Below are 14,100 nucleotides of genomic sequence, written 5' to 3' on the forward strand. Positions count from 1 at the left end.
TATGGCTTGCACATTAGCTAGTAGGATGGTGGGCAGAGGGATCCAAAAGCCCCTCCCTTCAATCTGACCAGCAGCCCAGCTCTTTTCCACGCTTCCTCGGTAATTTGTGCATCTTTCCAGATTTCCATCGATGCAGTGTGTTGCTGGTGGACACGTCCCATGCCACCCAGGAACTTGAAACTGCTCACCCTTTCCACTGCTGATCCTTCGATGAGGACTGGTGCGTGTTCCCTCAATTTCCTGAAGTCCTTGGTTTTACGAGCAAGGCCTTTGTTGCAACACCACTCAGCCAGCTGATCTATCTCACACCAGTATGCCTCCTGGTCACCATGTGAAATTCTGCCAACAATATTTGTGTTGTCAGCAAATGTATAGATGGTGTTTGAGCTGAGCCTAGCCTCAAAGTTGTGCGTGCAGAAAGAGTAGAGCAGTGGGCTAAGCACACATCCTTGAGGTGTGCCAGTGTACACTGTCAGCGAGGAGATGTTATTTCTAATCCGCACAGATTGTGGTCTCCCGGTGAGGAAGTCAAGGATCCCGTTGTAGAGGGAGGTACAGGGGCTCAGGTTTTGGAGCTTGTTGATTAGAGCCGAAGGTATGATTGTGTTGAACACTGAGCTGTAATCAATAAACAGCAGCCTGACGTAGGCATTACTTTTTGTCCAGGTGATCCAGTGGAGAGCCAGTGAGATTGCATCCACTATAAACCTATTATGGCAATAGGTAAATTGCAGGTCCAGGTCCTTGCTTAGGTAGGAGTTTAATTCGAGCCACGACCAACCTTTCAAAGCACTTCAGGTCAGTAGATGTAAGTGCCACTGGTAGATAGTCATTGAACAGCTCACCCTCTCCTCTTGGGCACTGGCATGATTGAAGATGGAGGGAATGTTCTATTGCAGCAGCGAGAAATTGAACCATGTCCTTGAATATTCCTGCAGTTGGTTGGCACAAGTTTTAAGAGATTGGTATGTCACTAAAGTCTCCAGCAAATGCATACAGAGTATACATAATGAAATGTGGAGAGTATTCTGACTGGTTAATCACCGCCTAGTAAGGAAGCTCCAATCCACAAGATTGAAATTGGCTGCGGTGGGTTGTGCATACATCCAGCTCGACCACGGACACAACTCTCCCCACCATTGAGGACATCTTCAAAGGCAGTGTCTCAAGAAGGCAGCATCCATTATTAAGGACCCTCACCACGTGGGACATGCCTTCTTCTCGTACTACCACCAGGTAGGAGGAACTGAAACCAGAAGACTCACCAAAGGTGATTTAGGAACAGTTTCTCCCCCCGCCATCAGATTTCTGGTTGATCCATGAACCCTACCTTATTATCCCTTTTTTTTGCACTATTTATTTTTATTGTAACTTAGAATAACGTTTTTCTTCCATTGTACTGCTGTCACAAATCAACAAATTTCACAACACACGCCAATTTTAATAAACCTGTTTCTGATTCTGAATATCCATTTGTGGCTAAAGCGATACCCAGTACAAAAGGAATAATATTCGGGATCTTGGAACAATAGTTTCAAGTTTATTGTCAACTGACTACATACATATGAACACCCACAAAACATATCACACACAGCACATTAAACAAAATATTAAGATAATGAAACATAATTCAAAGTGTATGTAATATGCTGCACGGGTGAGCAGCTCGTAGTCCTAGTGACAAGACCTCAGTTGTTGTAGGGTATTCATTAGTCTCAGAACCTGAGGGAAGAAGCTGTTACCATAAAGCTATTCAATCCTTCAAATCTGCTCCGCCATTCCAACATGGCTGATGTTATCCCCCCTCAACGTCATTCTCGTCTTCTTCCTGTAACGTTTGACACCATGAGTAATCAAGAACCTATCGACCCCCACTTTAAATTGCCCAATAACTAAGCCTGCACTGTCATCTGTAGCAATGAATTCCACAAATTCACTATCCTCTGGTAAAGAAATTCCTTATCTCTTTTCTAAATGGACATCCCTCTATACTGAGGCTGTGCTCCCTGGTCCTAGCCTCCCCCACAACAGGAAACATCCTCTCCACATCCACTCTATCTAGGCCATTCAATATTTGATGGCAAGTACAAGCCCAGAGCCATCAAATGCCCCTCATACATTAACTCTTTCATTCCCAGAATCATTCTCGTGAATTTGCCCTGTACTCCCTTCAATGCCAGCACACCTCTTCTTAGAAAAGGGGGTGAAAACTGCTCACAATGCCTTATAAAGCCTCAACATTACATCCTTGCTTTTATATTCTAATCCCATCAATATGAATGCTAACATTGCATTTGCTTTTCTCAACTGCACTCAACCTGCAGTGTTAACCATTAGGGAATCCTGCTCGAAGACTTCTAAGTCCCTTTGTACAACTGTTCATTTTTAATTTTCTCCCTGATTTGAAAATAGTCTGCACCTTTATTTCTTCTATGACCATACACTTCCCTACACTATATTCCATCTGCTACTTCTTTGCCCATTCTCCTATTCTGAGCCTTTCTTCAGACTTCTTGTTTCCTCAACACTGCATGCCACACATCCCATCTTTATATCATCTGCAAACTTGGCTCCTTAGCCATGAACTCAGTCTTCCAATTCAATAACATAACGCCCCACTAATTAATGCTATATTATATGATTGCTCTCTTGAGTGAATGCTGTCTTTGACTTCCCTTGTCAGCCATGATAGATAGCCTCATCTTCCCTTTAGAACAGGGGCTCCCACTCTGGGGTCCACAGACGCACACGCGCACACACGCATTCTTGCAGGTGCAGTCGTCAGTGACATTGGAGGTCTCCCTGCCTTCCATTATCTTGCAAGAGGAGCATTTCACTCTCCTGTCTGACACCCCCACTGCTCTAACTGTGCAATAAAGAAAGAAAAAAATAAATGAAAAATATCTACTGTTACGAATGTGAAGCAACTCTGAGTATTACTCTTAGTATTGACGAATACTAAATCTAAAAGTGCGGGTATAATAATAATCAATAAGAAATAAGCTCTATCGTTGTCTAGGGGATAATGTATTGTCAAATGGAAATATAAAGTTCACTGCAGTTCCACAAGCTGCCGTATTTTGGTTTTCGCTGTGTTGCAATTGGTGGAAAGAGAGAGAGAGATAGGATGGGAACAGTTACCGCTACGGGTTTTTTCCAACCTTCCTTTATGATTTCAATCCGTCAGGTGTCTCGTTGTCGTGGCCGTTCAATTGTGACCTCTCCTTTAGCTAAACCGTTCTTCCGTGGTGAGCTCGCCACCCAGGCAAGGGAGGACGCACACGAGCCCCCACCGGCTTTTGCTATAAAACACTGTCACAAGATTTCTAGCATTTCTCCTGGTGCGTCTGAAGAGGTTGTTCCCCAGACCCCTCTTTTATCCTTACTCACTGGGTCTCAGATGTCAATCAGGTTGGGATGATGCAATCCCTCAACCAGACCACTCTGGTTGTCCCCTGAGGGGTTTCAATGAATAGTACAGTACTCAGTACACAATTCCTTCTCCAAGAGACAATGGCCATTATCAGTGGTTCCGTTCCGCTTATGTCAGGACACATTCCAAACCTTGTGTATTCTGGATGTCTCTCACTCTCATTTCCTGGGTCTCAGACCCGAAATAATAGTGATCTTGCGATTCTCAAAAAGGACGGGGCGACTTTGTACCCTTCGGCCCCTCAGAGTTGCTTCACATTCGTAACACTCCCTTCCTTCTAGGATTTTTGCCACAGGTAAAAATTAATTAATACAGAGTCTTACAGGATTTCAGATTCTAACACAATACAAAAGAGTTTTTTTTCACTACAGAGTAATACAGTTATACATTCAATTCAGCATCTAAACAGTTAGCGATTACATTGTCACTTCCTTTAATATCTTGTACCTTAATAAATTCTTGTAGCATCAGACTCCAATTTAATAACCACCTATTTTTATTCCTTTTCTTCAGCAAAACAAAACTAAAGAGTTGTGATCTTAGCTTTTGTGTATATTACAAAATTTCATGCAACTACTAATCTTTATTTTACTTTCAAACTTAACAGTCAATCTTCCATGGTGTTGTCTTTATTATTTACATGCTTTGTCGAAATCCCTTAAAACCGGATCCTGTTAATTAAAGTGGCATCCCGTCAACCCTCGCCACTTTTCCAGTTAACTCCCACGTGGTTAACTTGTATACCAGTGTGGAATAGGCCTTTGCATGCTCCTTTCATAGGAGTTATTTTATCAACAATGCTTTCCAAACGTAGCCCATTGGCTGAATTTCCACCCAATTCTTTATTTTTAAGCAAATCGTTAGTTTTATCTTCAGGACCCTTCATTCTATTGGCTTCCAGTTTAAAATCTGCAAGCAATCCCTCTTTGTCCAAACAGCATTTCAAATTCTGCCTCTTCACAGCACACTCTTGAATAACAATAGCGTGTGGGGCACCTTTACATTCCAAATCAACCTGTAATTGATTCCGAGGCACCGTGTTAACAAGCCATTGTCCCTTCAGCCTGGTTACTGCTTCTGACCCCAATCCAGACTTTAAATTTTCTTCATTCAATTTAGGAACTACACTTTTCCCTTTCCCTTCAATAATAATATTCACATCACCACCTTTTATCTCCTCACTAACTTTTAACACACCTTCGAACACAAACAACTGGGAATTCTCACTTCCCACTAGTACCAAGGTTAACCCTTTCTTCACTGAACCAAGTCCATCTGACCCACAAAGACTGCATTCCTTTTCAACTGAATCAAATACCTCAGACTTTTCCTGAGTTTCATTACCAGGTTCAGTACCACGTGCATCCACATCTTGAACACACTCAAACGGGACAACTGCCTCTTCCAGGCTTTCAATACCCGTACCCTTTTCAAATTCTAAATTCCCCTGATCCTCCCAGTTACTCTCTGGGCAACTCCCTTCCGGAGTAAACTCAACCCCGCGGGCTGAAACAACCTCATCTGCCAACCCAGCAGACTTCTTCAAGGTAATGGCATCCTTTTCATCTAGGACTGCCCTCATTTCATTATCGGGAATACCTTTAAAATTTTCAACTTCTTCAAACAGTTCTGTCAAGCCAGACAGATCATCCATGTCCAACCCTGGACCTTCTAACAGCCTTATCTGTTTTTCATTTTTACTCCGTGCCTCTATAAATTTCCTCCTGGCTAAGGGCAGGTCTACCTCCTCTCCCTTACTCTCTTTCACCTCCCTATTCTCCGTTTTACCACCCTCTAACCCCTCTTGGTACAGGGTCGGTAAAAACGTCTCAGCCAAATCGATACTGGCCTCTTTCTCAGCTGCCTTTCTCGACATGCTGCGAGTGGTCGCGCATGCAGGATAGATCTTGGAATCTAGGGGCGGGTCCTCAACACTTACAGGCTGGCTCGTCAGTTCCATGGCCGACCAAACGTCACCACCAGCTAAATCGTTACCCAGAAGGATGTCTGCATCAGTTCTCGGAAATTCTGATCGCACCCCTATTTCAACTGGTCCAGATACCAGCTCACAATTTATAATGATCCTATGCAAAGGCACAGCTTCTGTCCCTTCTCCTATGCCTCTCAAAGCCACCTCTCCAGTCTCGGGACCAAAATCTAGTACCTTACTGCCAATCAATGACAGCTCAGTGCCAGTGTCCCGATCCGCAGTGGAACTGGCATGTCTCCCTCTTTCACAGACACGGTTCCTTCTGAAATAAATTTCTCAGGCCCCTCTCATATTCTGTCTACCTGGGGCTTTCTCGTCGATTTACTGATCACCACAATATATCCTGTAGGGACTGCTGCTTTCCCTTTTCCTGTCTCCTTCCTCAGAGCAAGGCACTTAGATGCAATATGACCCAACTTTCCACAATTAAAACAGGTCAAGCCAGGACCCCTCCTGCCGTCTTGCCTTTCCTCCTCCTTATTTTTACCACTAGCTCCCGGCTGAATCTCTGCCTCAGCCGGCGGGCTTTCTCTACCGTTCCCACGGTCTTTCTGGTAACTCTTATTCGAGGACAACTTTGTCTTGTGGGTTAGGGCATATTCATCTGCGAACCTAGCAAATTCGGATATGGACTTATTCGGCTTCTCGTTCAAATACATCCAGATATCATCCGAAACACAACCTTTAAATTCCTCAATCAGAATTAACTCCCTGAGACGCCGAAAATCTTCTTCCACCATTTCTGCTGCACACCAGCAATCCAAGAGCACACCCTTCTCATAGGCAAACTCTGCATACGTCTGATTCCACACTTTCTTTAAATTTCTGAACTTTTGTCTTTAGGCCTCAGGTACCAATTCATAGGCCCGAAGAATGGCCTCTTTTACTCCCTCATAATTCTCAGACTCCTCCTCCTCCATGGACAACGCCGCATATGCCTGTTGTGCCTTCCCTTTTAACACACTTTGTAATAACACCACCCACTGATCTCTGGGCCACTTCTGACTCACTGCCACCTTTTCAAAATGCAAGAAATAACTATCAACATCCGTCTCCTCGAACAGAAGTACTAACCTAAACTCCCTACTAACATTAAATCTCTCCTCTCGGTCTGGCCCTTGAGCTCTTCGCTCTTGCCTGAACTTCTCCACGTCCAGCTCATGTTGCCTCTGTTTCTCCTTCTCCTCATACTCCCTCTCCTTTTCAGCTCTTTCCTTCTCTTTTTCAGCTGCTTCCAGCTGTTCTAACTTAATTTCATGCTCCCTCTGCTTTTCAGCTCTTTCCTGCTCCTTTTCAGCTCTTTCCTTCTCCCTTTTCACCTCTAACTCCTTTAGCTGGAGCTCATACTCCCTTTCCTTTTCGCCTCTTTCCTTCTCCTTTTCAGCTGCTTCCAGCTGTTTTAACCTAATTTCATGTTCCAACCTTAATTTCTCCAACTCTAACTGAGCTGTCCCACTAGCTGGTACCTTTTCAGGGATATTTTCCAATACCTCAGCCGAAAACACATTCTTCACAATATAATACTGAGTTATGGCCCTCTGCACCTCCCGCTTTTTCATTGACATCCTCACCTCTGTGAGATTTAGTCCTTTCGCAATATTTATCAAGTCCAACTTTGTGGCAGCCTCTAGTGCCTCCAGAGTCGGGTTTTCTATACATTCGTCTATGTCCATCTTTGCTGGTTTCCCGTCTGGTTACCCGCGCAACCAGATCCAAGTTTGGACTTAAAAGCCCGATTTACTGGCCCTCCAATTTGGTATCAAATCTCGAGACGAGGCCCCACGTTGTTACGAACCCCGTAACTGGGTCACTTACCAGCAAAGATAGAGACATCCGTTGAAGTCTGATGATACAATTTTTAACAGTATTTATTAGTAAAAATACACAAAAATAATATCATGCAAATATACAGATAGTATACGTCATCAATACTAAATCTAAAAGTGCGGGTATAATAATAATCAATAAGAAATAAGCTCTATCGTTGTCTAAGGGATAATGAATTGTCCGATGGAAATATAAAGTTCGTTCAGATCATGCAGGCTGCAGCCGTTGGGGACCGCTGTGTTGCAATTGTTGGAGAGAGAGAGAGAGAGAGAGAGATAGGATGGGAACAGTTACCGCTATGGGTTTTTTCCAACCTTCCTTTATGATTTCGATCTGTCAGGTGTCTCGTTGTCGTGGCCGTTCAATTGTGACCTCTCCTTTAGCTAAACCGTTCTTCCGTGGTGAGCTCGTCACCCAGGCAAGGGAGGACACACATGAGCCCCCACCGGCTTTTGCTATAAAACGCTGTCACGGGATTTCTAGCGTTTCTCCTGGTGCGTCTAAAGGGGTTGTTCCCCAGACCCCTCTTTTATCCTTACTCACGGGGTCTCAGATGTCAATCAGGTTGGGATGATGCAATCCCTCAACCAGACCACTCTGGTTGTCCCGAGGGGTTTCAATGAATAGTACAGTACTCAATACACAATTCCGTCTCCAAGGGACAGTGGCCGTTATCAGTGGTTCCATTCCGCTCATGTCAGGACACATTCCAAACCTTGTGTATTCTGGATGTCTCTCTCTCATTTCCTGGGTCTCAGACCCGAAATAATAGCGATCTTGCAATTCTCAAAAAGGAGGGGGCGACTTTGTACCCTTTGGCCCCTCAGAGTGCTTCACATTCGTAACACTACCGATGGCCTCCACCTCTCCTCACCAAAGCCTGAACTCCCCACTCTAACACTGGCACACTCACACAATGACCACTCCACTTAAAACTAACTTCTTTTTATTGGCTCTTGACAAATACCCAATTATGTACAATCCAACTTCTCCCCGGGAACTGATACACAGAATGTTACCCAGTCTAGCAGTCCTAGTCCTGATGCTCTTGAACCTCCCTTCTGACAATAGTGAGTTAAAGAGATTTTGGGATGAGTGGTAGAGTTCCTCAATATTCAACTGCAGAATATATTTCAGAGCATTCAAACATCAATGTGCTACAAACATCGGTCTTCTTTTGTTTCCTCCATTACAAGTTTAGAAATTGAACTTCATATACAGCCGCTCAGAAAAATGAAGCAATTTATGGTTGCATGCAGCTATATCTTGTCATATTCATGTCCGAGCTGAAAGGTAACCATTTGAACCCCAGGAGTACCAGGCAAGAGAGATACCATCTCCTCTTGCATTTGACATCATTACCATCACCAAATCTCCCTGAGGAGCCAAAGGCTAGCTGAACAAGCCACCGATACTGCAATTAAAAGACCAGTAGTCACTTAACCTTCTGGCCTGCATAGCCTACCAAGCATTTTCAAGACACACGTGGCAAAATACTCTCCCTCCTGCCTTAATGAGTGCAATGCCAATAATACTCCAGATGCTCAGCAATCTAAGACAAAGCAGCTTGGTTGATGTCAACTGAACCACTGCCTATTCATCTATTCCCCATTGCAGCAACATAATCTGACTCTAGTAGGCACCATTCTATTAAATGCGCTCTATCAACTCAAATTTCTATGAAAGCCTCCACCATTAAAAAAAATCACTATCAACAAGGACAAACATAGCTGATGCACATGAATGCCAACATCTGCAATTCCATCCAAGTCACAGACCACCGTGGCATTTAAATGCAGCTCTGTCCTTCCATCCCCATATCTGAATGCTGAAACTCAGACCAAAAGAAAGGAGACAGAAAACACGACTCTCTCCTTACGGGAGGCACGGTATAGTGTTATAGGTGTGGAAAGGGAAGCCATTAGGAGAGATGCTGCTTACAAATCAGGATGGAACTAAGTAAGAGCAGTCGAGAGACTTAACAATCGGAATGAATAGAGAAGGACGCAGGCATTGTCACACACAAAGGCTATAGGAGGGTAAAAAAGGAATTAGTTACGGCAAAGCAGAAATGAGGGAAATAGGTCTGTCTGAAATCAAACGGGGCAATCGTGGGAAAATCAGGCATAGCAAATATGCAAAGGACACAGGAAAAATGCACCTGTAATGAGAAAGGGGAACTTTCATCAAAGTCATGTTGAGCATTTTGGGTTGTGGAAGGATGGCAAATGGAAGAAACTGCTGCAAATAGTTTTCACAGAGATAATGTCGGCTAGCAAACTGAAACTCAAAAACAGATTCAAAATCAGAACCAGGTTTATTATCACCGGCATGTGACGTGAAATTTGTTAACAGCAGCAGCAGTTCAATGCAGAATGTACAGCAAATTAACTGGAGCTGAAAGTATCATAGATGAGGTAAATTAAGAGGTGACAGATAAATTCGATAGTGTTTCAAAGCTACAAATACAGCAGAAGCAGCATTGGAAGGGTAAACAAGAATTGTACTGCACAGTGAAACAATCGTCTTTACTTTCATATTGTCTTTCACTTAGAAGGAAGGTAGTGAGATGAAAGAATAGAATTATGAAACTCATACAACAGTAAATTTATCTTTTATTTATACATGTTTTTCTGTAAGTTTGATCAAAAGTTCAAAGTAAACTTATTATCAAAGTATGTTAACATATGCTACCTTGAGATTTATTTTCTTGCAGGAATGTACAGGAAAAGTAAATAAAATACGATAGAATTTATGGAAACACTGTGGGACTCAAGGCTTCTGTATCTCCTGCCCAATGGTAGTAGCAAGAAGAGAGCATGGCCTGGATGGTAGGGGTCTTTGATTATGGATTCTGTCTTTTTTTGTAGCAGTACTCCATGTGGGAAGGCCTGTGATGGACTGGGCTGTATCCACCACTTTCTGTAGTCTTTTCCATTCCTGGGCATTGATAATTCCATACCAGGAGATGTAGCCATTTAGGATAATCTCCAACATTGATAAAAGTTTATCAAAGTTTTTGGTGATTTGCTGAATCTATGCAAATTCTTAATAAAGTAGAGGAGTTGAAATGCCACCTCCTTGCCCAAACACCCATTCTTTTAATTTCTGAACCAACATTTTGATGGGGAATTATTCCAGATACAGGAGCAACACTTTAGTCCTTTACATGGGATTTGGAAGAATGCTTAGGCTAATCAGCTGGGTGACCACAAAGTCTGAGGTTACCCTTCTCTTGCTTCATATTTAAAACATTCCAGATTTTTGTGGATACAAAAAAGTGACAGAAAAGAAATGGGTTCTCCTTTTTAGAGTGGAGCAAGAACATAGGGAAGTTGCTTGGTTTACATGGCCTTATACTGAATTTGAAGGAAGGGCATTTATCCAGTACCTCCATGAATACAGTCGGCCCTCCTTAACCGCAAGTTCCGCATGCGCAGGTTCAACCAACCGCGGATCGGGAAAACCCGGAAGTTGAGCATTGTTCGCCTCGCATCTCATTCATTCGCTAGCTACTCGTGTTGTGAGCGAGAGGAAGGAGTTTAAGGCTAGGAGGGGATGGCTGGCTAGCTACGTAAAGCGCTACAGCCCCAAGAACTTAAAGATCACTGGAGAATCAGGATCGGCTGATGCCAAGGTGGCATCAGAGTTCCCAGAACAGCTACGATGGTTGCGTCTGTACTGAACATGTACAGACTTTTTTTTCTTGTCATTATTCCCTAAACAAAACAACTATTTACATAGCAATTACATTGTATTAGGTATTAAAAGTAATCTAGAGATTATTTAAAGTATACGGGAGGATGTGTGTAGGTTATATGCAAATACTACGCCATTTTATATAAGGGACTTAAGCATCCGCGGGGGTCCTGGAACCAATCCCCCGCGGATAAGGAGGGCCGACTGTGTTTAGGATTTAGACTTCCAATTAAAATGAAGAATTTCTCCAGAGATTGATTAAACTAGGCATTCACCTGGCAGTGTCAGGAGTTTTCACACCCTTCAGATGCAAAACAAATCTTTCAATTCAAATGTGCACACAAACTAGTTAAACTAGAACTCAACCAGATGCAGTTTAGTATGGCCTACCTGATCATTCCAAGCAGATATGCAATACAAACTTTCATCTTCTTCAAGTAAATGGATTGTTTGGCTGAGAAAACTAGAAGAAAACAGATCCAGAGTACTTGCCAATTATGAATAACAAGGACTTGACCCAATCTTGAACCAAATTTACAAACGACAATTATAACTAACAAGAAATTTTCCACAGAATAATCATTGGCTAGAATACATTCTTTAATCAATAGGGTGCTAAGCACAAAAATTTTGAAACTTTCTTATAAGAATTTAAAAATACAACATCAGGAAGTGTTTCTTAAAGTAAATCAATACTTTACAAATTTACTTTACTTCACTGCTTACTGAAGCAGTACCATTTGAAACAGGAAATATGTCTGTACTCACCTGAAAAAATCCACTGAGATATCCAAGTCATCCTCAAGTACCACAGTAAACTTTGCATCCTAGGATACCATACAAAAAATAAATAGGAGAATACTATGCAATGGGAAATTCATTACAAAATATTAAAAGGTAGTGTTTTAAACACTACCAAAGAACAGAAACATGTCAATTATCAATCATCCAGGACTGATAAGATCAAAAGCAGAAAGTGCTAGAAAACCCCTGCAGGTTAGAGAGCATCTGTGGTAAGAGAACACTTCAAGTCAAAGACCAGATGGCCTGCCTTGCCTGTTGTATTTCTAGCAATTTTTGTTCGTATTTCACATTTCCAACATCTGCAATTTTTATATACTGAAAAAATGCTTGTTAATACAGAATTAAGCCAAATCAGAGCCCTGTAAGAATACACAAACAATTAATTACTTCTATATGTGGGGAGCATGCTCAATCCATTTATTAAGATGGAAGGAGGATGTGACATTTTTACTTTGATGGACAGTCAAGCACAGTAAGAGCAAAATGCTAGGAAGTGAGTCAAGACAGTTAAAGTATATCCAATAATCAGGCCCAGGTACATTCTCTCCAGTTAAGTCATCATGTGGTACAGCACAGAAACAGGCCCTTTGACTCGACAAATCACACACATACACATATGCACATACAGACAAACACATATAGTATAGACACACAAATAAACTAAGTACGTACTGCAAAAACATAAAGAAATTGTGAGGTAGTATACATGAATTCATCACCCATTCAGGAATCTGATGGCAGACAGAAAGAAGCTGTTTCTAAAATATTGAGTCTGTCTGCAGCCTTCTGTACTTCTCTGTAATGGTAGCAATGAGAAGAGGGCTGATGTGGATTCTTTAACGATAGATGCTGCTTTTTGAGGCTTTGTCTTTTGAACATCTCCTCAACGCAAGGAAGGTGAGTGCCCATGATGAAGCCGGTCGAATTTGCAACTTTCTGCAGCTTTTTCCGATCCTGTGCAGTGGCCCCTCCGTACCAGAAAGATGTTGCATCGAGTTAGAATGCATTTCACGGAACATTTGCAGAAATTTTTTGAGAGTCTTTCATGATATACAAGTTTCCTCAGACTTTGCATTTTCTTGTACTGGCACATATTGTGATACGATACATTTCAGTAATTATACTAACTTTATCTCCACAAACTCCTAATGAAATATAGCCACTGTTGTGCCTTCTTTGTAATTGCGTGAATAGATTGGGCCCAGGATAGATCTTCAGAGATGTTGACACCCAGGAACTTGAAATTGCTCACCCTTTCCACTACTGATCCCTCGATGAGGACTGGTGTGTTTGCTCAACTTCCCCTTCCCGAAGCCCACAATCAATCCCTTGGTCTTACTGACTTTCACTGCAAGTTTGTTGTTGCAATACCACTCAACCAGTTGATCCATCTTCACTCCTGTACACCTTCCCATCACCTTCTGAAGCGCTGCCAACTATTGCTGTGTCATCAGCAAATTTATAGATGGCATTTGAGCTGCGTCTAGCCACACAGTCATGGGCATAGAGAGAATAGCACAGTGGGCTAAGCACATATCCTTGAGGTCTGCAGGTGATGATAGTCAGCAAGGAGGAGATGTTATTTCCAATCTGCACTGACTGCGGTCTCCCAATTGTTGTTTTGTGGCAGCAGCGGGAAACACAAGAGACTAGTATGTGTGCAAACATATACATTCATTCTTGCTGAAGGAATTGGTGACGTTTCGAGTCAGGTCTCTGCATTCTATTGGCTCCACTTTCCCACAACCCCCCTCCCCCAAACTAGATGCTGGCTCAACCCACTAAGTTCTTCCAACAGTTGTTGTTTTTTTTGGCATCTCGTTCCCGGAAAGGAGCAGCACAGGCAGACAGAGTAGTGAAGGAGTAAGGAATGCTTGTTATCTTCATCTGCTGAGATACTGAGGATGGGAGTTGGAATGTCTTGTTAGAAATGCACAAATTATTTGTTAGACTGTACTGGGAGCACTGTGTGCAGTTTTGGCTGCTACGCCAGAGTAAGGATATGATCAAGCTCCTGAGAGCACAAAAAGGATTAACAGGAATGTTGCCTAGACTAGAGTGTTTGAGTTACAAGGATCGATGGGATAGGCTTTAACCAATTCCCCTGGAATGAATCACGTTGAGGGATAACCATGGAGGCTTATAAAATTATGAGAGTGTATTCCCCACCATAGAGAATTAAAGTGTGTAGATTAAGGATGAATGGGGAAAGATTCAAATAGAATCTGAGCAGCAAGATTCTCCCCAAAACACACTGCATATTGGCTTTATGAAAGACGCTGCCAGAGAAGATGGTAGAGGCAAGTACAATTACAATCTTTAAAAGACATATGCAGAGGTACATGCA

General features: G+C 42.5%; 1 protein-coding gene across 3 annotated transcripts in view; it reads right to left on the bottom strand.

Annotated features, from left to right (window-relative positions):
* pomgnt1 (protein O-linked mannose N-acetylglucosaminyltransferase 1 (beta 1,2-)) overlaps nucleotides 1-14,100 on the bottom strand; it is an 80,481-nt gene that overhangs the window by 28,635 nt on the left and 37,746 nt on the right. For all 3 annotated transcript variants that reach the window (XR_012101027.1, XM_073062978.1, XM_073062979.1), the window contains exons 13-14: nucleotides 11,718-11,776; nucleotides 11,340-11,412 (exon numbers count right to left, since the gene is read on the bottom strand). Coding sequence is in view for 2 of the 3 variants with exons in the window: in XM_073062978.1 (XP_072919079.1) it covers nucleotides 11,340-11,412; nucleotides 11,718-11,776 (132 nt within the window). In the remaining variant the exon portion in view is untranslated. The remainder of the gene's footprint in view (nucleotides 1-11,339; nucleotides 11,413-11,717; nucleotides 11,777-14,100) is intronic.

The sequence above is a fragment of the Hemitrygon akajei genome, chromosome 12 (genome assembly GCF_048418815.1).
Source record: "Hemitrygon akajei chromosome 12, sHemAka1.3, whole genome shotgun sequence".
Taxonomy (NCBI): domain Eukaryota; kingdom Metazoa; phylum Chordata; class Chondrichthyes; order Myliobatiformes; family Dasyatidae; genus Hemitrygon; species Hemitrygon akajei.